Here is a 25,780-nt window from a genome sequence, read left to right as displayed (position 1 = left end):
GATTTCACCGGGTTACTTTCACTTTCACTTCAGACGCGGCGGTCAGCTTTGATCGCCGCGTCTGAAGAGTTGATAAAAGGCATCACCGCGATCGGTGATGTCCTGTATTAGCCGCGGGTCCCGGCTGTTGATAGCCGCCGGGACCGACCCAATATGATGCGGGGACACCATGTGACCCCGCGACATATTGCGGGAGCCGGCGGAGGACGTAAATATACGTCCTTCGTCGTTAAGGGGTTAACCTGGCCTTGGACTATTATTTGCCCTGCCTAACCAAGGACTGGATACATAGGCTAACTACGCCCTTGTGTCACAAACACTAAGGGGTTAACTCCATCTACCCCTGGGCAACACCATCTGCCCCTACACCTCACATCGCACCCCAACACCCCAACTCTTTTGGCGTCACAAACAGGATTTGGGTGTGTGCCATATGCCACAAGTCCTCCCCAGTAGTCTAAACTGTGTCCGAGAAAAATCGCATGTTGATGCGAAAAAGTTTGCGCCAGAAAAGTTTACGGGACTGTGCTAATTGCAAAGTGTTACTGACAGGCGCTGGTAAAGTAGAGGGGGAGGTGAAGGAAAGACTGTTAATTGCCATTGCAGAGTATGTAAAGTCAGTACCTGAAAGGGTTAAACGTAGTCCGGTGTTTCCCACGCGCACGAGCTGTCGCAGCTCCGCCCCGTCAGTCCCCAGCGGAGACACCTCTTCAGTGTGCGAAGAGGAACTAAAGATCCGCCTCTTGATGCACGGGGGCAGATTTTAAACTTCATCAGATTCTGGTTCCCCGAAGAGACACAGCGATGGTCCTCAACACATACCATGATCAGTCATGACACTTTGGAGTCCACAAAACCAAAGCTACTGTCAGATGAATGTTCTACTGGATTGGGATTCGGAGCAACATCGAGAAATGGTGCAGTGAGTGTGCCGTCTACAACGTCACCAAGAACAGGTGCAAAGACGCCAGAGCACCCCTCCAATCCATCCAGAGTGAACTGCCTAACCAGTTGGTCGCGCTAGATCATGTCAAGTTGTCTCCTACCCGGTCCGGGTACACTTATGCTCTCACCATGGTGGACCACTACTCCAAGTAGGTTGTCGTAATGCCCGTTAAGGACCTCACAGCCAAAACCACTGCCCAGATGTTCTACACTCATATGGTACAAATCCTTGGGTGTCCGGAGTCTGTCTTAACAGACTGAGGAACGGCCTTTGAGGCCCAACTCAGAGGAGCTATGTCAGTTCCATGCCTGCATGAAACTCCAGACTACTGCTTACCACATTCAGAGGAATGGGCTCTGTTAGCGCATCATTCAAGTTTTTATCCCCATGCTGCGAGCCGCGTCTGTGTCAAAGCAAGAAGAGTGGCCCCGATTGTTGCCCAAATTGCTGGAAATTTATAATAACACAGTCCACTGTTCTACTGGATACACCCCATTCTACTTGATGATGGGTCGACACAGGCAGCTGCTAAAAGATCGGCCGTTCGGACTTCAATCTTCCTTCAACAATTCTCCGCAAGCTTCTATGGAGTGGGTCTCTGACCACCAAAGAAGTATCCAGGAAGCAAAAGAGATTGTCAACAAAAAAATGGGCGAGGCTTAGCAAAGAAAACAGAAAGACTACAACCGTCATGCCTCTGCCAAACCTCTCCAGGACCCACAAACTGGACTACATCTGGGAAACTGAGCCCTACACGGTAACAGCCGTACCCTACCCAGAGTCAGATGTATACGCAATCCAGAAACCAGGGTAAAAGCTGCAAGTCGTCCACCGTAACAAGATAAAGTTATGCTGCAAAGAAGACCTGCCTGAACCTACTGTACCTCCTCCACCAGCTGTCAAACCTATATGGGAGTACATACCTAGAGAAGGGATCCATCCATCCATGGATGTCCCCATGTTCTCTCCCAGCCAACCTGCAATCTTCAGTATCATGCCATCTCAGGGGCCATTGCAACCAACTCTAGTCACCTCACCAGCTCAAGTCCACCTCTATCCCTCCAGTCATGCCAATAGCTCCCAAAGAGGGAAGTGTTCCTGAGTAGCAAGAGGTGGTGCTGCGTAAATCCCAACGGTCTACCCAGGGTCAGTTACCAGCAAGATACAAGCACTAGCATCATGTACAGTCAAAGCTTAATAAAAAGTAAAGTCGTGTACTACACAGTCATTAAGTACACATAAAGTCATGTACACATATCTCATGTACATTAGGGCTGTAACACTCCCAACTACACAGTCCATACCAATGTCTCCTATGGCTAAACTGTCTAATGTGATTTTTCTTGTGTCCACGTGCTCAGGATACTTTGCTGGACAGAAGATATTCCTGTTTCCACAAAGCACGTAACCTAAAAAAACATAAGGTAACAAGTGTCTAATGTTATCTAATAAATGTCTATATAACTAGTGTTCTGGGGAGAAGTGTGTAATGCCAAGGGACCCCAGTAGCTAAGGCATTGGACAGAAAGCCTCCAGCAACCCAATCTGCCAGTGTCATGTCTTAGTCATATGTATAAAGTGTTGTTATATGCATAGTCATAGTCAAATGTCATAATAAAAAAAAAGGTTGCAGCAGTACTCTTGGTATAAAAAAAAAAGGAGGCTCTTAGCACACTTTTTGATCAAAACGTGTCCCCCCATCCACCACGCGGAGGTGGCCTCATTTCGGATGGGACCCTAACACACATTCTGAGCCTAACACTCATAACACTCACCTCTGCTGGGTATATAGCCTCTGACTGGGTGGCACCCTCTGTAGCCGTGCATCCCTCCCTTTTTCACAGGAGGTATTTTAATTAAAATTGATAATGGATCCAGCATGTCACCCAGTCAGAGGCTATATGCCCAGCAGAGGTGAGTGTTAGGCTCAGAATGTGTGTTAGGGTCCCATCCGAAATGAGGCCACCTCTGCGTGGTGGATGGGGGGACACGTGCTGATCAAAAAGTGTGCTAAGAGCCTCCATTTTAACCAAGAGTGCTACTGCAACCTTCTTTTTTTGTATACTCTGTATTTGCCGCAGCAGCGTGCACCCGTGTATTAGGTAGTTGTGCTGGCTATTTTTGTTTTTTTGTGCAAATGTCATAATATGCATAGTCATAGTCAAATGTCATAATATGCATAGTCATAGTCACATGTCATAATATGCATAGTTATAGTCCATATAAGTCATGTTTATACTATAGTCATAGGTATATTGTCCTTGCTATACATAATCCTTACTCTCCAGTAATCCATGGCTATTCAGTTATACAATTTAAAAGAGCATGTATGGACACTGATACAGAGACTGTATTGCATTATCAGTTTTGTCAACAACAGCCTGGAAATGGACATTAATTACAATGCTCCAGGACTGCTTGCGGCTCCGAGGCCGTTTTGCTCCTCAAAGCCTTCCAGGACGGATGTTGAGGCCGACTTTGCTTAAGTAAGGGGGTTTGTGATTTCCCAGTATGGGATATGCTCCTACAGTTCTGTCAGGTTGAGTCCCTGTACATCCTCAGAGCTCTCCTGCAGTGTTCCCCCATATTGTGTATAAGTTGTATATTTAGTGTAAAGGACCTTTGATAAGGTCACGTGATTGTTAGTCACCTGATAATGATTGTCACATGTTTAAGTCATATGGGCTCCTTGCTCAGCCCCCGCTTTATTAGAGGTGGAGGTACTACAATCACTCTCTTAGATCCAGAGGTCAAGTCCAGTCCAGACATCTCAGAGCTAGTGTCCAGCACATCTGGAGGCCTTAAGCCTGAATTGCAGCCACACTTCAGTAAGTCAAGTCATCTTTGTCTGCTGTCACTATCTTCAGACAAGTCAAGTCAGTTATAGTCAGTGTGGCTGCGCTAAAGTCTGTCAAGTCACTGCAAGTCCCAGCAAACCTCGGCCTGGCACCACAAACACTAAGGGGTAAACACTATCTACCCCTGGGCAACATCATCTGCCCCTACAACTCACATCGCACCCAGACACCACAAAATTTTCTGTTTGGCAGTGTAGTGGCAAAGCGTGATTGGATTAAACAGTGTGGATTTCAATGGGTTTCCTTTCACAGAAAGTAAACTAGACCGTCTTTTATTTTGGTGCTCAATGGCCAAATGTGTAATGGATCAGAGATAAAAATTATGTTTTACAGAAATCATATTAATATAGACACTGCGCCGAAACATTGCATATGTTCAATTTATGGTGCTAAAAAAAAGTTGAAGCCTGTTTTTGAATACCGGACCTCTGGCGTCCTTTGCTGTGACCAGTTGACGGAGGGCTTACCTCTCCTCCTGTGCTGGCTGTGGCTCTGTGATTGACAGAGCCTGGCTGGACTAATAAAGTGTAAAAAAAAAGTTTAGTAAAAGTAAAAAAAAAAAACAACAATTAATCCCTTCCATATAAAAAATTTAAATCACTACCTTTCCTCAAATTCCATATAAAAAATATGTAAACATAATAAAAATAAACATATGTGGTTTCGTTGCGTGCGCAAATGTCTGCACTCTAAAAATATAACATTAATTAACCCCTTAAGGACACATGACGTACTGGAACGTCATGTGTCCGCTCCCGATCTATGACGCAGGGCCACGGCGTGGCCCCGCGTCATAGCGGGTCGGGCCCGGCCTCTAACAACGGCCGGGACCCATGGCTAATAGCGCGTGGCATTGATCACTGTGCCACGCGCTATTAACCCTTTAGACGCGGCAAAATTGCGGCATCCCGAACAGCTTACAGGACAGCAGGAGGGTCCCTACCTGCCTCCTCGCTGTCCGATCGCCGAATGACTGCTCAGTGCCTGAGATCCAGGCATGAGCAGTCAAGCGGCAGAATCATCGATCACTGGTTTCTTATGAGAAACCAGTGATCAATGTGAAAGATCAGTGTGTGCAGTGTTATAGGTCCCTATGGGAGCTATAACACTGCAAAAAAAAAGTGGGGAAAAAAAGTGAATAAATATAATTTAACCCCTTCCCTATTAAAAGTTTGAATCACCCCCCTTTTCCCATAAAAAAAACACAGTGTAAATAAAAATAAACATATATGGTATTGTCGCGTGCGGAAATGTCCGAATTATGAAAATATATCATTAATTAAACCGCTCGGTCAATGGCGTGCGCGCAAAAAAATTCCAAAGTCCAAAATAGTGCATTTTTGGTCACTTTTTATATCATGAAAAAATGAATAAAAAGCGATCAATAAGTCCTATCAATGCAAAAATGATACTATTAAAAACTTCAGATCACGGCGCAAAAAATGAGCCCTCATACCGCCCCATACACACGGAAAAATTTAAAAGTTATAGGGGTCAGAAATGACAATTTTAAACATATTAATTTTCCTGCATGAAGTTATGATTTTTTCCAGAAGTATGACAAAATCAAACCTATATAAGTAGGGTATCATTTTAACTGTATGGACCTACAGAATAAATATCAGGTGTCATTTTTACTGAAAAATGTACTACGTAGAAACGGAAGCCCCCAAAAGTTACAAAATGGCGTTTTTTTTTTTTCAATTTTGTCTCACAATGATTTTTTTTTCCATTTCACCGTAGATTTTTGGGCACAATGACTGACTTCATTACAAAGTAGAATTGGTGGCGCAAAAAATAAGCCATCATATGGATTTTTAGGTGCAAAATTGAAAGAGTTATGATTTTTTAAAGGCAAGGAGCAAAAAACAAAAATGCAAAAACGGAAAAACCCCGGTCCTTAAGGGGTTAAACCGCACAGTCAATGGTGTATGCATAAAAAAAGATGTATTTTTGGTCACTTTATATACCCTAAAAATATTTATTTAAAGTGATCAAAAAGTCCCATCAAAACATAAATGGTACTGATAAAAACTTCAGATCACGGTGCAAAAAATTAGCCCTCACACTTTCCCATATACGGAAAATAAAAAAGTTATAGGGGTCCGAAGAGGACATTTTAAACATACTCATTTTGTAATTTTTAACGAAAAGTGCACTGCGTAAAATGAGAAGCCCCTAAAAGTTAAGAAATAAAAAAAAAATTCTGGTTTTGCCCTACATTTTGTGATGAAATTTTTGATGTCATTACTAAGTAAAATTGGTGGCGCAAAAAAAAAAGCCCTCAAAAAAGGAGGAAAAACAAAAGTGGAAAAATGAAAAAACCTGTGGTCCTTAAGGATCAGTCCATCTTCTTCTGCGACTGCCGCCCGCTACGTTATGTCAGAATGTTACAATACACACTCACTGTGTGCTGTGCTGTGGCCCTGGCTGGGTCAGTGATCCTCCCAGGGCCTCTGAATCCAAATACATAAAATGGCGGCACAATGGCGGCGGGGGAGGAGACAAGTTGGGAGGAGCAGCAGCCTCACCCTGGTGAGTCCGGACCTAAGTCAGAACCTGGTGACTGTAAGCGGGGGGTGGGGCTGAGTCCCTGAGGCTGCTGCAGGATTTTGTGGGATTTGCAGGACCCGCAGGCATAGCGCCTGACCACCTGCGCCCGCACGTTTTGGGTTGGGTCCCGTGGGATCCCAATGCAGGGATCTAGTGTGCAGTAAGGTACTTTACTTTTTGTGATTTGAGTCCTGCATCTACAATGGAAATCTATAGCATTGCAGGACGTAGATTCTGCTCATTTTCCTAATCAGTGGGAGTCTCAGCACTAACAGCCTGACCAATCAAAACTTTTCACTTGTCCTAAAAGAAGGGAAAGACTGATATATATCTCTCTGCTTTGCACTCACACCTGTGTTTGAAATAAAAGGCTGCATGAAAACTTGAATGAAAACCAATGGATGTGTGAATCTTGGCACAGGGGTATTTAAAGGGGTACTCTGGTGAAAACCTTTTTTTCTTTTAAATCAACTGGTGCCAGAAAGTTAAACAGATTTGTAAATTACTTCTATTAAAAAATCTTAATCCTTCCTGTACTTATTAGCTGCTGAATACTATGGAGGAAATTCTTTTCTTTTTGGAATGCTCTCTGATGACATCACGACCACAGTTCTCTCTGCTAACGTTATTATAATAATAATAACGCTTTATTTATTGTTGTCCTTAGTGGGATTTGAACCCAAGTCCCCAGCACTGCACAGCAGCAGTGCTAACCACTGAGCCACCATGCTGCCCTTTTCATACATCTGCTATGCATCTGCTATGCATGGTTGCTAAAATGGACAGAGATGTCAGCAGAGAGCACTGTGTTCGTGATGTCATCAGTGTTCCAAAAAGAAAGGAATTTCCTCTGTAGCATTCAGCAGCTAATAAGTACTGACAGGATTAAGATTTTTTAATAGAAGTAATTTACAAATATGTTTAACTTTCTGCCACCAGTTGATTTAAAAGAAAATAGGTTTTCACCAGAGTACCCCTTTAAAGGGATTGTCTTAAAACCATGACCTATTACCAGAGGCCTGAACACTGTGGCCCCTGCAAATTTCTAGGATTATAGGGGAGTATTTATCAATTTTGCCTGTTGACAGTTTCTTTTTACACTTTTTTTCACTTTGGTTTTCGTGGACATGCACCAATTATCATTTGGTGCAAGTTGTTAGTAATTTTGGCTCAAATGTTGAAATCAGCTGTTCACAGCACCTTTTACACAGAACTTACCACCACAGAGGACAGTGTATTTTACCCTGCAGAGCAGCCATTTCGGAGTCCCTCCTGCAGTATATCAGCAAGCGACATGAGTAATTTTCTTTTGTGGAGTTTATAGCCACCATGTGAAATGGATTTTATTTTCAACTTGGGTATTTTTTTTTTTTTTTTGTTACTTTAGTGCAGTGGTCTTCAACCTGCGGACCTCCAGATGTTGCAAAAGTACAATTCCCAGCATGCCCGGACAGCCCTTGGCTGTCCGGGCATGCTGGGAGTTTTAGTTTTGCAACATCTGGAGGTCCGCAGGTTGGAGACCACTGCTTTAGTGCTTACCTTTCCTGAACCTGTGTGGCCATGTCCAATGCTGGCTCAACGGAGGGTGAAGGTTCCTCAGAGACAACTATGTCGCATGATAGTATTGAGCAGCCCCGGAGGCGTCGCTGCTTTCACAAAAATAAAATGTAATGTATTTTGACACCTTTATATTTTCTGACATTGCTAAGTGTGTTTTCCATGTGCAAAATTTCTTGGCGGGGATTTGCGCCAAAAAAACGGGATTTGCGCCAAAATTGTGCCAAAGATCGATTGGCGCAAATTATGAATTACTGACTAGAGTTAAAATCCCACACAGGACTGTGTGATTTTGAGAAAGTTGTAAAAATGACAGTGGAGAAGATGCGCCAAACTTTGGCGCAAAAAGACACTGCGCCAAAGTATTGCGCCAAAGTTACGTGAAAAAAAACACATAAATCCTTTGATAAATACCCCCCATAGTCTATGTGTGATTATAGCACAGACCATTTCTAATGTTAATCATTTTCTAATGTAGAAGTTGCAGCTAAAATAGTAGAAGATCCCACATCTTTAGCATTTTGCAAACCAAAACAATTTATGTCACTATGGAAATTTTATGACATTTTTATGAGGTTTAAATTTGAAGCATAAAAAAAATCTCTTGCACAAATAAATAAATATGCACACATTAAAAATAGGGAACATATTAACAAGCTAAAAATGACAAGAAGTGACCCTCTGTTTCTTAGATATTTTTCCTACTGAAATCTCTTCATTTAGTCGGCAAATGTTAAAGAGTACCTGTCACCAAGCTAAATGTTTAATATATTGTTCATTATGTAATTATAAGACACTTTGCTATTTACTTGCTGTAAAAATTCTCAAACTTTATATGTTTTTAATGTGATTGAAAAAACATCCACTAGGTGGCTCTGTTCTGTTCCCTGCCACAAGTTAAACAGTTGTTTGGTCTCCTCTCGGCCTGGCAGGAGACCAAACTCAGGAAGTGTGTGGGGGCATGGCGAGGCACAGCTCTCACAGGCTTTAGTGATGTCACACCTGCTGGGGAACGCCCACTTTCTCCTGCCGGGAGCTCACACAATGTGAGCAAGAGGAAAGGTATGATACAGAGCTCTTTAAAGCTTAGAACTTTTTTTTAAGGGCAGGAGGGATGTTAGGAGTAGTTAGGGAATATAATCAGAGTTAGTTTAGAAAATATGGTTTGATGACAGGTACTCTTTAATTAATATGTGGGTTTGTATACTATTTTCAAACCATGCCCCTTTTGTGGGATTTTTGTCTGGATGTTCGGAAACTTTTGGCACACAGTGTCAACACAAAGCTCGCAAGGATGCCACATTAAGTGTGCGCCAAAAACTACCCTAAAAACTGGTCAGATTCAGTTTAGTAAATGAGGGCCATTGTCTATTTGATGATTTCACAAACTTTTTCGTCCGTAAGAAATCAGATTCTTACATTTTCCTTGCATTTTTTCACTGGCATATAATACCTGATTCTTTTCCAAAACTTGGAAGTGTGAGCAGGTTTACTATTTAAGTCCCCTTTCCAGGAGACAGTAGGTAGGGCTCTTAAAGCCTTTTTTACTATGTGTGGTAAAGACTCTGGTTCTTTGAAAGGTTTTAACTTAATGAGAATCAATTTGAGGCTATCCTGTTCCTCCAGAGAACATGTGATGGCTGCCTGGAGCTCAAAGAGACGTGGGCCTGTGATGTATCTCTGAGACAAAATGAAAATGGCTCGTCTGCTTCTCTTGATGATCTTGGCAATATCTTCAACGTATGCTAGAAAACAGAAGATGAAGATGAGAATCTCTGAATGGTAATGTAATAAACACATAGTATCAAAAAGAATGGCAGAAACATCATGGGGGAGATTTATCAAAAATTGTGCCGAGAAAAGTTGCCCAGTTGCCCATAGCAACCAATCAGATTGCCTCTGGGCAACTTTTTCTTTGCAACTTTTCCTTTTTGATAAATCTCCACTCCCCATGGTTCTACATGAGCACCTGACAGAAGATCTCACTTCTTACCATGTCCGGGTATGTTCTCAAAAAAACGCTCTGAAATAAATAATAATGATTTTTTGTGCACTTTTTGGGGCTGATATTGATGTGGGTTTTTAAATGGAAACAGCTTCACTGACAAAAAGGCTGTGGGTTACTGGGGAACATCAGGTTAATACCACTCTGACATGTAGGGTTGCCACCAGGTTGGTATTCTACCGACACAGCCAGTATTTTGGCCACCCTTCCGGTAGTTTTATATTAAAAATACTGGCATGCAATGGCTGGTATTTATCCAACCAATCCTCCAACTCTGGGAATGTTGCACCATATACTATACCAGTGATTCCCAACCAGAGCGGCTCCACCTGTTGCAAAACTACAACTTCCAGCATGCTGGTAGTTGTAGTTTTGCATCAGCTGGAGGCCCCCCTGGATGGAAAACACTGACCTATACTATACTCTTAAAAACTACAGATTGGGGAGCAAAAATAAGCCCTCACACAGGCCCGTATAAGGAGAAATAAAAAAGTTATATGGGTCAGAATAGGACACAATTTCCTTGTGATGTCACGCATATATAATTTATTATGCAAATTAGCATGGCCGGTAGTTTTTTTTTTGCAACAAAAATGGCAACCCTACTGCCATGTGACATATTCATCAGGGACTACTACACTTGGCATAACCCTCATCATTTTCCTTAGTGACTACTACATCGAAAAACAATATTGTGCCCTCTTTTTCAAAGAATTGAAAGTACTAAGCCAAAATATGACCCTGCAGAGTTGTCTCACCTCCTCCTGGTAAAATATCTCTTTCCAGGATACAGAGTTTGTAGTTATAGTTGTCTTCTAGTACACTTGGTAACAACTGTGTTGCAAATCGCTCATCCTCATAGTTGTTACAAAAATTGTCTGTAATCTCTTCACCATACTCAGAAGTCTGTGTCGCATATGAAATAAAGGCGTCAAAGTCTTTGTTATCTGAAAAATAATAGAAATACAATTACTTCTGTATATCTACTCACTATTTGGATCTAGTGCTGGGCGGTATACCGGTTCATACAGAATACAGGTGTGTTTTTTATGAATTTTTCCCTATACCGCAATACCGGTCGGGCCCCCCCCCCCCCCCCTCGAACAAGTGAACTATCAGCTGCAGCGCTGTCCCCACATCCGGGGACTAATCATGTTTCCCGCAGGCGCTGCTCTCCTTCTCTTCCTGTGAGCTGTGGGGCTGGAAATGAATGAGTTGTGAGGACTCTTCTGTTCGGAGAACGCAAGCTGTCACCTTCCCCTGCAAGCTCAGAAAGCCAGTGGGCCGCGGGTGCTGCAGAGCTTCTGATCAGAAGCGCTGCAGCGTCAGCAGCCCACTGGATTTAAGAGCCTGCAGAAATCCGGTGACAGCTTCCGTTCTCCAAACAGAAGAGTCCTCACAACTCATTCATTTCCAGCCCCACAGCTCACAGGAGGAGAAGGAGAGCAGCACCTGCGGGTAACATGATTAGTCCCCCAGGAAATGAGTGGGAAAAAAAATACTGACAAATACCGTGGAACTGCCATAAGTTTGAAAAATACCGTGATACACATTTTTGGTCATACCGCCCAGCACTATTTGGATCTATGCAAAAACAATGCAAAAGATATGGAGCCATATCTCCAGGCAGCAATGGTTCATTCCTTGCTCCCATATACTACTAGTGATGAACTCTGAATTAGTTAAATCTTACAAGTTATTGTCACTCTTACATTTTTAGTCTAACTATAGTTTACATTATTGAAGCTTCTAAACAGTTTGGTCCCATTTGGATGAAAAGTTTTAAAGTAGTTGTCTGAAAGTTAAAGAAATTAAACTTACTGTAGGAAATGTTATAAAAAATCCCCTGGTGCTCCAGCACCAATGTTCTGGTGGTCACTGACAATTTTTGTTTATTTTCCTGGAGTAATGATTTGGCCTCACCAGTGATGCTAGTATGTATGGCAGGCCAGTGTTTGGCATTAATGGTCATGTGGATGTACAGAATTTCAACTCATAAAAAGGAACAAAGACCAACAGGGACCACCAGAGCATTGGAATTAATAGTAGGGGAATGTACAGGTTGGTAATGTTGGTATACTTATTTAACAGTCTGTGCAGGTAGTTTAATTTCTTAAACTCTTGGACAAACCCTTTAAAGGGGTTCTCCACTCCCCAGCATTTGGAACGTTTAGTTCCGAACGCAGGGTGCGGGCTTCGGGGGTCACCATGCCCCCTTCATGATGTCACATCCCGCCACCTCAATGCAAGTCTATGGGAGGGGGTGCGACGGCTATCATGCCCCCTCCCATAGACTTGCATGGAGGGGGCGGGAAGTATTGTCAAGAGTGGGCGTGGTGACCCCCGAAGTTCGGAACGCTGAGGAGTGGAGTACCCATTTAAGGCCAAAATTGGTGTGAATGAGTTCTAACTATGTACATTTTAATTGAATCCCTAGTGACATGTCAAAATATTTGGTTGGCAGATAACTGAGCATTCAGACCTCCACCGATCAGGAGAAACTGGGAGGAGACTGCGATGCCACACACTCATCTCTAGCATTGGCCATATTCGAATTTGCAATATTTTGCGAATATATAGAAGAATATTCGTCCTATATTCGTGAATTTCGCATATTCGTTATATTCGTGTATTCGAGGAAGAAAACAGTGAGGGGGTGGGCAACTTTACTATTGGTTGCTAGGGATGTTGTTGATAACCTCTGCCAAGTGTATTTGCATCATTCTAATTGGCCCACAAGTTAAAAGAAGGAATATGCGAATATGCGCAAAAAAAGCAAATATTCGTAATTTCGATATTTGCAATAAAAATTTGAAATGCGAATGTTCGCGCCCAACACTCCTTGCTCTGTGTCACATGATTGAGACACTCTCCATAATCTTACAATAAGAATATATCTCGATCAAGGGACCCGGAGTTGGAAGAGAACGCACTGAGCGTGGAACATTATTTTAAAAGCATTACTCTCCGATCCCCTCGACAGTTTTGCCACATCCGTGGCTTTATCAAGAGGCTGCGGGACTGAGCATAAAATGCTGTGACTGGTGTTTTTAAAACCTCCTTTCATGACGACACTGTGGATACTTTCATGACGACACTGACGACACTTTCCTAACCAATAGAACTATGAATTTACCAAGTAACCTATCCGGCAATCTAATTTCCTGATTGACAGGATACATATCCTGTCAGTGAACATTCACCCTCACCAATTGGATTACCGGAGTTAATGGAACTGCTTTGATTTGTCCCTTTGCTTCTGACATAGATGCACATCACTATATGCGCTAGCACTTAGTTTTGAAAGCTGTACAATTTACTGTGCATGAATGCGCAGCTCTTGATGCGCTACCACTTTGATTATTTACTGAGCTTTCTGTCTGGGCATGTGTCTGCAGTCTGTGATAGTACTTAGATTTAGAATCATACCATGATACTGCGAAGACTTTTATTGTATCTCTTGCCCATAAATGCCCGAAGTTGGATGCGCTGACGCTCAGTTTTCCCACTGATATTCTCATAGGACTATCTCTCTCTTTAAACAAATTATGTATTACAAATCCTCAGGTGAGTATTTACATGAAAATAATCCATCACTTCTGTTGTTGTCATAAAGTTTACTGTTTATATTTAAAAATTAGTGATGATGAGGCATTAATTTTACAATCAATAATTTTTTTTAATTTATGTTTTTAGTCTTATTGTTTATATTTTTATTTTTATTTGGTGATATTCTCATTAAATCTTCCATGTAATAATAGAATAATAGGTTGAATACTCGGTAACTTTTCTTTGGACTCATTTCTCAACACTAAACATAGTTTTTTATGTTGATTTTCAGTTGTTATCATCCATGTCATCCCATTTCCTCAGTTACTTCATTTCAATCCACCTTCATGCTTTCCCTACGGCTGTATGCTTTTGCTTCTTATTAATATATATCCATTTTGCATATTCTGTCATTTAGGCCCTTTGGGCTTAAACTCTGCAACCTGTATTTCCACTTTGACTCCTTGCATAATAATTTCTTTCAAGGTTCCCACCTCTTGGTCCTAGTCTAGATTTCGCTAAACCCCCAAATTTTAAGGTGGATAGATCTCCACCATGAACTTCCAAGAGAGTGTCCCCTTTCGTGCGGATGGTACTAATGTGCTATAAGACTCTCCTACGCAATTCTTGCATGGTCTTGCCTACATACACCTTCAGACACCCACATTTTTCAATAAAGATCACCCATGTTGATTGACAGTTCATATAGTCTCTAATTACATACTTCTCCCCATCTGCTGGATTCACAAAATCCTTTGTCTTTGGCATCAATCTGCAAAATGTACACTTGCCACACGGATAAAAACTAGGGAAGAGCAAATTGAATCTGAAATATCCGAATTCGTTACGAATTTCAGGAAAAATTCGATTTGCAACTAATGCGAAAATTGCCCCAATTCTATCACACAAATCGCTTTATTAAACTCCATTTAGTGTGTTCCAAGCTCCAGGGCATCTAAAATGGTGGATCCACATGTCATGATATGGGGCAAGGAATCCTGGGAAGTCTGGAACATAGGTAGGCAGGATGACCCTGAATCACATGCAGGACGCAGCCTATAAGCAGCCAGTCATCCCTGTGATGTCAAAGCCCTATATAATCGGCAATCATATTGTGGCCAGTCACTTCAGCCTTTCACTGCAGAGAAATAGATAGGGACAGACAGCGCTGTGTGTTGCACACAAAAGCTTTTTCCAGCAGCGATCCACCTCCTAATCAAGTCACCGTTCATTTGCACAGACAGAGGGACAAAGAGCAGTGTGTGTTTCACGGAAAATAATTCTTACTGCAGCGATTCACCTTCCAGTCACTGTCTACAGCGTTCTACAGTATTACAGAGAGCAGTGTGTTGCACAGAAGAACAGCAATGATTCAGCTCAAGCACAAGGCCTGCCTAGAAACACTGATAGGGAAGGGAGTGAGATTGAGAGAGAGAGCGCAATTTTGGGTGTAGTACACAGCAACTGTGTGCTGCAGCACTGGTGTGTACTGCTGGTGTTGTGCACAAATACTTTTTTAAGCGTACTGTAGTGCATTTTTCTCCCCTCATAAGTGCATACCACATACATACATCTAAGTGCTGTACTATTTTGTGCCTGTTAAAGTCTCAAGGGCCTAGATACTGTGAAAGGACAGCCAAAAGTACACACCTGCTGCTGTTCTAGACAAATACTGTTAAATGGGCACTGTCAGCTACAAAAACTTTTGATATGTTGTAAAGCATGCAAAACCAAAAGGTTTTGCAATTGCTTTTGTTAGAAAATTCATAGTATTTCATACTGAAAAAGCTAGTCAAACAACTGCCCCCCCTGCCTGCTTGGACACTTACTAGTCCTGCTGTGTCCATGCATCAATACCTATGTCATGGACACTCTTCCTTGATTGACAGCTGTGAGCGCAGGGCTCACAGCTGGAGGAAAAATCCTCCCACTGTCAGCTTGTGTCCCGCTACTGTCAGTGAGGACAAGCTGGGAGTTGTAGTTTTGCTAATGCTAGGGGAGAAGTGAGCAGACAGCATACTGAGGGACTGGGCAGAGACGTGCACAATGAGGCCACGCCCCCTCCCTTTGAGAGGAATTCGGATTAGTGAGCTAAATTAAAAATGCAATAAAAATATATATAAAGGTGCTATACACATAAAAATTAGGATTAGGTACTGAGTGATATATTAAAAAAAAATTTTGTTGGATCTGACGGGTAAGTTTTAAGCGTAGTGGAGTGCATTTTGCCCTCATAAGTGAAGTTATCAGCTAGCTGTCGTGTCTCGAAAAGCAATCCATCTGCCGTCATCGATTGGTTAACACGGTCATCCACTTCATCATAAGTGACATCTGGACATCTGATACCCCAGTCTACAGTCGGTGGGTTCCTCAGACACAACCCTCAGCTGGAATGGCACGGGAGCAGTCCTCCCATTGCGTCTGTCCTATGGTGTTCCCTCCCCTACAGAAGTATCTTATGCTGTGGGTTCAGCTCCACTATTCAGTGAGGACGATCTAATAGAGGACAGTCAGCAGCTACTGCCCAGCCAAGAAGTGGAGGAGTTCATCTGCCGCTTCCTCCACTAGGCGGGCAAGTAGTGATGAGGAGAGTGACGTGGGAGGTGGTGTTGCCAGCGATCAGGGTCCTGAAGCAGACACTGTTGTGGAACCTGAGGAGGACTACAGTGACGTGCAGACACTTTTTGATGATGATGATGATGAAGCCGATTGCAATTGGGAGCCGGATGTAGAAGGGGCTTCATCATTCTCAGGATAAGAGGGTTGCAGGTTGCCCGGGAGGCAGCAGCTGAGCCAGCAAGGTGGAAGCATGGTTGACAGTCAGCATGGTGCCAAAAGTGGAAATTCCGGAGCCTAACATGCTCAGGGAGACCACCTGCTTCGTGGCAGGCTACCTTCCCTGAAGGTAGTTGAACAATGGTTCCTGAAGACGGCGGCAGTAGCAGTCAATTAGTGCTGTTGGTGGGAAAATCAGCTACTCAGTGGTGTGGCAGTTTTTCATCAAACATCCGGAGGAGGTGAACATAGCCACATGCAAGATGTGTCGGCAGAAGGTGAAGCGTGGCCAGGGTCCCAATGTTGGCACCACGGCCCTGTGTCAACATATGATGCGCCACCATAAAGCGACCTGAGAGAACCGTGGTTCCGATGTGGTGGTCGAGCCTGCTACATCACCCAGTGGTACGCCGCTCCCTCTTTCAGCCAGCCAAGGCTCCACCACCTCAGCCGAAGGAAGCTGTGTGTCATACCCTCCTTCTGTCGCTCCAGATGCTCCTGCTCCTCCTACTTCGAGTCAATCATTCCGCCAGCAATCCATCGACGAAGCCATGTCCAAGAGACAACACTATGTGCCCACTCATCTAATACTCATCTAATGGTGCAGAAGCTGAATGTGCTCCTGTCCAAGCTGCTGGTGCTGCAGTCCCTCATTTTTCAAGTGGCGGACTCTGCACCTTTCAGAGAACTGATGGCTTGTGCCGAGCCGAGGCGGAGAGTGCCAAGTTGTCATTTCTTTGCGCAGAAGGCAGTACCAGCTCTGCACTATTTTGTGGAAAAGAAGGTGGGCCAGTCCTTGAGCCTGTCGGTGTGTACCAAAGTGCACTGCAGCGCCGACGTCTGGAGCTGTAACTATGGTCAGGGACAATACATGTCTTTTACGACCCACTGGGTGAATGTGGTTCCTGCACAGCCACAACAGCAACTTGAACAGGTCACGCCGCTTCCTCCTCCACGCTCTCAGGCTATTGGTTCTGTGACAGTGTGCGACTATGCCTCCTCATCCTCCACCATGTCCTCCGCCTCCACTGCACGGACAAGTCTCAGTGCCCCTTCAGTATACCATGTGTGCAGGGCACAGCGGTGTCACGCTGTTCTTCACATGGTTTGCCTTGGCAAACGGAGTCACACAGGGGAGGAACTGCTAAAAGCAATTCATAAATCGGAGCATTGCTTACTCCACGAAAACTAGAAATGGGAACCGTGGTGACTGACAACGGGAAGAACATCTTGTCTGTGCTGCAACAAGGAAGGCTGAGCCATGCGCCCTGCATGGCACAGGTGTTCAATCTGGTTGTCAAGCAGTTCCTGAAGTGTTCCCCCCATTTGCAAGACATCCTAACAATGGGAAGGAAACTCTGCATGCACCTCAGCCACCTGTACACCGCAAAGCACACCTTTAGGAACAGTATCCCCCAACATAGTCTGATTTACAACGTTGCCACTCCTTGGAATTCCACCCTCCATATGTTGGACCGATTATATGAACAGAGAAAAGCCGTCACTGATTTCTTGATGATCCAAGCAGATAAGGGGACTCACCTGTGTAACTTCAATGTCAACCAGTGGCAGCTCATACATGATGCCTGCCATTTGCTCAGGCCCTTTGAGGAAGCCACATCATTAGTCAGTCGCCAGGATTATGGGATGAACGACATCATTCCACTGCTTCATTTCCTACAACACGAGTAGGAAATGATGGCTGGTCAGGGCACTGGAGACATGGCGCAGGGGGAGGGGCACAGTTTAGGTTTTGCAAAATGGCCGGTTTTTCTAGGGATCTGACAGGAGAGGAGGAGCAGGAGCAGCCAGAGGAGCTAGTGGATTATGAGGAAGGCAAGACAGAGGACCCAGACACACCGTGGCAGTATGCAATGGAGATGGAGGCAGGGAGTCCCTCCGAGTCACTTACACAAATGGCACAATGCATGCTCTCCTGCTTGCGTAGTGACTTCCGAATTGTCACCATTCGGTAGCGGGATGACTTCTGGCTCACCACCTTATTGGACCCTTGCTTCCGGCACAAAATGGGGGCCTGTTTTAAACCCATTAAGAGGAAGGACAAACTGACCTACTACAGAGACATCCTACGTAGTCAGTAGGCCGATGCAACTTATCAGCAACAGGGAGACCTGGTGCAGGACCTGAACCAGCAGGTGGTGGCATACCTTGACATGCCCCTGCCAACACACCTTGAAGATCCGCTGGACTTCTGGGCAGCCAAACTTGATTTCTGGCAACAACTAGCAGAGTTAGCCCTGGAAAAACTGTCCTGCCCGGCCAGTGTAGTGTGCCATCAAGTTTCCGCTCCCTTCACTCCACAGAAACGGCCCTAACCAAAGTCACTAACGATCTTCTGACGGCCAAATCAAATGGCAATTTCTCTTTACTGATTCTCTTGGACCTGTCTGCGGCTTTTGACACTGTGGATCACCAACTCCTCCTCAGTAGTCTCCGCTCCATCGGTCTCAACGACTCTGCTCTCGCCTGGTTTTCCTCCTATCTCTCTGGCCGCTTCTTTACCGTCTCGTTTTCTGGCTCTACTTCTTCTCCTCTTCCCCTTGCTGTCGCGGTTCCCCAGGGATCGGTCCTGGGTCCTCTACTCTTTTCACTCTACACATCCCCTATTGGAAAAACAATCAGTAGATTTGGTTTCCAGTACCACCTCTACGCTGATGACACCCAACTCTATACCTCCTCCACCAACATCACCCCTGCACTCCTACAGAATACCAGTTACTGTCTCTCTGCCATCTCAGACATCATGTCCTCTTTATATCTGAAACTAAATCTTTCTAAAACATAACTTCTTGTCTTTTCTCCATCAACTGATACTGTACCTAACCCTGACATTTCCATCTCGGTATGTGGTACTACCATAACTCCCGGGCAGCAGGCTCGCTGTCTTGGAGTTATACTTGACTCTGAGCTGTCTTTTACTCCCCATATTCAGTCTCTTTCACGTTCTTGTCACCTGCATCTCAAAAACATTTCAAGAATCCGCCCATTTCTCACTACTGAAACTGCTAAAACTCTCATTATTGCTTTGATTCACTCCCGCCTCGACTACTGTAACTCTTTACTAATAGGCCTTCCTTTCTCCAAACTCTCTCCTCTCCAGTCCATCCTTAATGCCGCAGCCAGACTCATCCTCCTCTCCAGCCGTTACACCGACGCCTCCTCCCTGTGCCAGTCACTACACTGGTTACCAATTCAGTCCAGAATACAGTACAAAATCCTCAGTCTCACACACAAAGCTCTCCCCAATGCTGCACCTCCCTACATCTCCTCTCTCATCTCCGTCTACCATCCTACACGTTCTCTCCGATCTGCTAATGATCTCACACTAACATCTTCTATAATCCGAACTTCTCACTCCCGTCTCCAAGACTTCACTTGTGCTGCACCGGTTCTCTGGAATGCTATCCCTCAATCCCTCAGACTCCACAACAACATCCATAGTTTCAAACGTGGCCTAAAAACACATCTCTTCAGACAGGCCTACAACAGTCTCTAATTGGCCTCAACATATCCTCAACATATCCCCAACATATCCTCAACATATCCCCAACATATCCTCAACATATCCTCAACATATCCCCAACATATCCCCAACATATCCTCAATATATCCCCACACCTCTTGTTTGAATAGTTATTGTGTCATTTTATGTCTGATACTTGTCTTTGTTTGTACCCCATAATTGTAAGCGCTGCGGAATCTGTAGGCACTATATAAATAAATAAATGAAATCAGAGCGGGTGTTTAGTGAGGTGGGGGCCATAGTCACTGTAAGAAGAACTCGTCTGTCCACGAAAAATGTGGAGAGACTGACCTTTGTGAAGATGAATCAGGCATTAATCAGCCAGAATTTCCACCCACCAATGCCTGATGCATCAGAGTTTATTGACCATGGTGCCACACCAACACTTCACAAATATGGATAGCAAAACAGATTTAAGGCGCTGTTCCCCAGTTACAAACATTTCTCCGCATCAGACCTTTTTTCACCCACCTACTTCACTGGGTACTGTTATTGCCACCTACCGCACCACTCTGTCAACAAGTCACTTTCAGGACTCCTGATGCTGTTGCTGCCACCTACAGGATGTTTCATTCTTCCACCATATGTTCTTCTCATGCTGCCGCCACCTCCAGGCTGTGTCATTCAGCCACTATATGGTCTCCTCATGCTGCTTGTACATTGCTAAAAAAAAAAAAATTTAAGGTAGCACTAGCTACCATAAAACTTCAATTTAAAATTGAAAATTCATCTTTAAATTTTTGGGATTCTGAAGCCCTATTGTCTCCTCGTGCTGTCGTCAACTCCAGGCTGTGTCATTAAGCCACTATATGGTCTGCTCTTGTTGCCGCCTACTCCAGGCGGTGTCATTCAGCCACTATAGGGTCTCCTCATGCTGCCGCCAACTCCAGGCTGTGTCATTCAGCCACTATATGGTCTCCTCATGCTTCCGCCACCTCCAGGCTGTGTTACTGTACCGCCATGTGGTCGCCTCATGCTGCCGCAAACTCCAGGCTGTGTCATTTAGCCACCATTTGGTCTCCTCATGCTGCCGCCAGTTCCAGGCTGTGTCATTCAGCCACTATATGGCCTCCTCATGCTGCCGCCAGCTCCAGGCTGTGTCATTCAGCCACTATATGGTCTCCTCATGCTGCTGGGACATTACCTAAACATTTTTATGGTAGCACTAGCAAATTAAATGAAACGCTATGACAGGAGACCCAGGAGGACCTCACTGCTTACACAGAGACATAAAAAAGCAAGACTACATTTTTCCAAAATGAACTTGAGTATGCCAAAATCCTTCTGGGAAAACGTCTTGTGGAGAGATGAGACCAATATAGAGCTTTTTGGTAAAGCACATCATTCCACTTTTTACCAAAAATGGAATGAGGCCCACAAAGAAGATAACACAGTACCTAGTGAAATATGGTGGAGGTTCAATGATGTTTTGGGGTTGTCTTGCTGCTTCTGGGTGCCTTGTATCTGTGCCAAGGTATCTTAAAATATGATGATTACCAACTGATTTTGGGTCGCACTGTACAGTCCAGTTTCAGAAAGCTGGGTTTGCGTCCGAGATCTTTGGTCTTTCAGCAGGACAACATACTTCAAAAAGCATCCAGAAATGGATGGAAACAAAGCACTGGAGAGTTCTGAACTGGCCAGCAATGAGTCCAGATCTAAATCCCATTGAACACCTGTGGAGATATCTTAAAATTGCTGTTTGGAAAAGGCACCCTCCAATAAGAGACAAATAACAACAGAGCGCTTCTGTGTGGGATCTTCCAGACAAGGTCGGATTATTTAGGTGAGTGAGGAACGCACTCACCTGGTGGGGTTGTGCATATTCCAGGCACAACGCTGATGTACGCTTATTATAGCAACTGCTGCGGCTTCCCATGCTGGATCCACCGGCGTGTAAGAGACAATAAAGGAAGGAGAAGATCGGAGGCTGAGATCGCGCTGTTGCAGACAAGTTCCAGGATACTAGTAGGTGTCTTAAATTCTTTTATTCACACAACGCGTTTCTGGATATTAATAATCCTTTCGTTAGACGTCAGTGACCAATGGGAGTAATAAGTCTTGTGGCTCAGATAAAGTGCAAACAATAAATGCACAACAGGACAAGACAGACTGAAGAGAATATCCTGTATAGGACCTTCCTATACAGGATATTGCCGTTTGCAAAGGAAGAATGGTCCAACATTCCGGCTGAGAGGTGTAAGAAGCTTATTGATGGTTACAGAAAGCGACTGATTTCAGTTATTTTTTCTAAAGGTTGTGCAACCAAATATTAAGTTAAGGGTGCCAATAATTTTGTCCAGATCATTTTTGGAATTTGGTATGACATTATGTCCAATTTGCTTTTTTCCTCCCTTTTTTGGTTTAGTTCCAATACACACAATGGGAATAAACGTGTATAGCAACACATGTGTTACTGCAATCCTTTTCTGTGAGAAATACTTAATTTTCTTGAAAAAATTCAGGGGTGCCAACATTTACGGCCATGACTGTATGTTCATCACTTCGCAGTTATTTTGATTGTATGTGCCTATGCAACGTACCAACTTTTTCTCACTTTCCATTGTTTTTTCCTGGATTAGCTCTTCCCTAGGGGTTTCTTTAGCAAATGCTTGATAAAGTGCTTTTTTTGGGGTACCCCCATGCTCTAAATCTCTCATATAGGAGGTTACTCTCTCTATAGAATGTTTCCATAGGAGAGCAGTTGCGTTTTGCCCTCAAATATTGGCCAGTGGGTATCCCTTTCTTTAAAGGTTTAGGTTGATAGCTATTCGTAGAAGTTGGTTTTCTATATATTTAACCACTTAAGGACCGAGGGTTTTTCCGTTTTTGCATTTTCGGTTTTTCCTCCTTGCCTTTAAAAAATCATAACTCTTTCAATTTTGCACCTAAAAATCCATATGATAGCTTATTTTTTGCGCCACCAATTCTACTTTGTAATGACGTCAGTCATTTTGCCCAAAAATCCACGGCGAAACGGAAAAAAAAATCATTGTGAGACAAAATTGAAGAAAAAAAAAACGCTGTTTTGTAACTTTTGGAGGCTTCCGTTTCTACATAGTACATTTTTTGGTAAAAATTACACCTTATCTTTATTCTGTAGGTCCATACGATTAAAATGATATCCTACTTATATAGGTTTGATTTTGTCGTACTTCTGGAAAAAATGATAACTACATGCAGGAAAATTGATACGTTTAATTTTTTTTTATTTTTCCGCGTATGGGGCATTATGAGGGCTAATTTTTTGCGCCGTGATCTGAAGTTTATAGCGGTACCATTTTTGCGTTGATAGGACTTATTGATCGCTTTTTATTAATTTTTTCATGATATAAAAAGTGACCAAAAATGCACTATTTTGGACTTTGAAATTTGTTTGCGCATACGCCATTGACTGTGCGGTTTAATTAATGATATATTTTTATAATTCGGACATTTCCACATGCAGCAATACCATATATGTTTATTTTTATTTACACAGGTTTTTTTTTTTATGGGAAAAGGGGGGTGATTCAAACTTTTAATAGGGGAGGGGTTAAATGATCTTTATTCACTTTTTTTTCACTTTTTTTTTGCAGTGTTGTAGCTCCCATAGGGACCTATAACACTGTACACACTGATCTATTACATTGATCACTGGTTTCTCATAGGAAACCAGTGATCGATGATTCTGCCGCTTGACTGCTCATGCCTGGATCTCAGGCACTGAGCAGTCATTCGGCGATCGGACACCGAGGAGGCAGGTAGGGATCCTCTAGCTGTCCTGTAAGCTGTTTGGGATGCCGCGATTTCGCCACGGCTATTCCGAACAGCTCCCTGAGCTAACCGGCATGCTTTCACTTTCACTTTAGACGTGGCGTTCAACTTTGAACGCCGCATCTAAAGAGTTAATAGCGCTAGGAACCGCGATCAATGCCGCGCGCTATTAGCCACGGGTCCCGGCCATGGCCCTGCGTTATAGATCGGGAGCGGACACATGACGTACCGGTACGTCATGTGTCCTTAATGGGTTAAGGACCAGGCAATTTTTAGGCTCAAGGACCAGACACTTTTTTTTTTTTCAACTTGGTATTTGTCTTGGTATTAAATATCCTGTTTACATGGCTGAAATAATATATTTTTATCATAGTGGAGTAAGTTTATACCAGAATTAAATTCCACAAGTACAACAAATACAAAAAGCTTTAAAGTCACATCATATATAGATAAAAAAAAATTCATTAAAAAAAAGTTGACAAAAGTCCCAGCAAAACCAAAAGGGTAACAAAACAAAAACCTATAGAATCCCTATGCAGAGAAATTAGCCCTCAAACAGCTCCATAGAAAGAAAATTGTTTGTGTCAGCAAGGTCATAATTTGCTGTGCCAGTAAAGGGTTAAATAAAATATATTATATTTAAAAATGTTTTTTTATGCATTTCTTTCTTTGTATTGATACAAAGATTTTTTATTTTGATCCATATTGGGGCATTACATATTTTCAAATGTCTTAACACTAACAAGAATACTTCTAAATTTTAATGGGATACTCCTCCCCTAGACATCTTATCCCCTATCCTTTGGATAGGGGATAAGATGTCAGATCCCGGGGGTCCCGCCGCTGAGGATCTCGGCTGCAGCACCCTGCTGTCATTACTGCACAGAGAAAACTCGCTCTGTGCGTAATGACGGGCAATACAGGGGCCGGAGCATCATTACATCATGGCTCCTCCCCCTCAATACAAGTCTATGGGAGCGGGCGTGGCGACTTTTGCCATCTCAATGATAATGCCAGTCCCAGCAATTATTCCACTGCCAGTGACAATTGACATTACTTCTCACGTATGTGCTGCAATCTTGTTTATTTAGCACTAAGGAGATAATAATGGTTGGCCAGCCTTATATTCCAATATTAGATTGGAAAGGGTCCGATCCTGGAATATCTTCCAATCAGCTGTTGAAAGGGGCCACAGCACTTGTGCATGGCTCCGCAGCCTATTCAATGATTATCAGTGTTCATACTTACCTTATTGTACTTTAAGTAGAGAAAGAGTGGTGCAGTTGTCTACCAATAGCAACCAATCAGATTGCTTTATTTAAGAAGCAATCTGATTGGGTGCTATGGGCAACTGCACCACTTTTCCTATGAAAAGGTTTTGATAAATCTCTCCCTTTGTTTCTACATGCCATGGGAGAGATTTATCAGAACCTTGTGCAGAGGAAAAGTGATACAGTTGCTCATAGCAACCAATCAGATGACTTATTTTAGTTTTCAGAGGTCATTTTAATAATTAATGAATAAATCTGATTGGTTGCTATGGGCAACTGTCCCACTTTTCCTCTGCACAGGTTTTGATACATCTCCCCCACGTGTGTTTTATAAACATAAAAAGCATGCTAAATATTTGATGTGTCTAATATGAGATCCAGTACAAGGGTGATTTGTGAACAGTATATATTTATTCCGAGGATAGAGAATTAAGATCTTACCTCCAATAGTCTCGTCCTTTGACAGATAATGGCGATAAAGCAACACTATTTCCACCCAGTAAACATATACTGTTCCAGCACATATGAGCGTGACCAGCAACAATGCTACAGATGCAGACAATATGTAGATCAGGAACACCACATCTGTCAGGAGAAAATTGTTGAAAGTAAAAAAGTCAAATCAATTGTTACTCAAAACAGCAGCAATATATACAGAAAAACCATACAGTGATGGTAATATTCAATGCAATATAATTAGTAGAAGGTAGCACTCCAATGAATAAAAATACTGTCTATTCTATTATGTCTATTACTATCTTATTACTATACCGATGTGGCCGTGTGATGTCACCAAACTGATAATTAAACTGATAATGAAAGCTCAGTGATTACATATAAATATGCCATTAATGTCTGTAATGGTAATTACCCATTAAAGGGTATTTATCTTTTCAGGTAACTTATACTTGAAATGTGTAAATGAGGAGCCTCAATATCTCTTTCCATTCTGTATGTATATATATA

At 43.1% G+C, this 25,780-nt stretch overlaps 1 protein-coding gene across 2 annotated transcripts in view; it reads right to left on the bottom strand.

Moving 5' to 3' along the window:
* Window positions 1-8,459: 8,459 nt before the first annotated feature.
* Window positions 8,460-25,780, bottom strand: part of LOC130357776 (interleukin-18 receptor accessory protein-like) — a 53,466-nt gene continuing 36,145 nt past the window's right edge. For both annotated transcript variants that reach the window (XM_056560523.1, XM_056560521.1), the window contains exons 8-10: window positions 25,256-25,399; window positions 10,678-10,866; window positions 8,460-9,659 (exon numbers count right to left, since the gene is read on the bottom strand). In XM_056560523.1, the coding sequence (XP_056416498.1) occupies window positions 9,322-9,659; window positions 10,678-10,866; window positions 25,256-25,399 (671 nt within the window). In that variant the 3' untranslated portion in view covers window positions 8,460-9,321. The remainder of the gene's footprint in view (window positions 9,660-10,677; window positions 10,867-25,255; window positions 25,400-25,780) is intronic.

The sequence above is a fragment of the Hyla sarda genome, chromosome 2 (genome assembly GCF_029499605.1).
Source record: "Hyla sarda isolate aHylSar1 chromosome 2, aHylSar1.hap1, whole genome shotgun sequence".
In the NCBI taxonomy this organism is placed as follows: Eukaryota; Metazoa; Chordata; class Amphibia; order Anura; family Hylidae; genus Hyla; species Hyla sarda.
The sequence above is the reverse complement of the archived record's forward strand: the minus strand, read 5'-3'. Positions and strand labels throughout refer to the sequence as shown.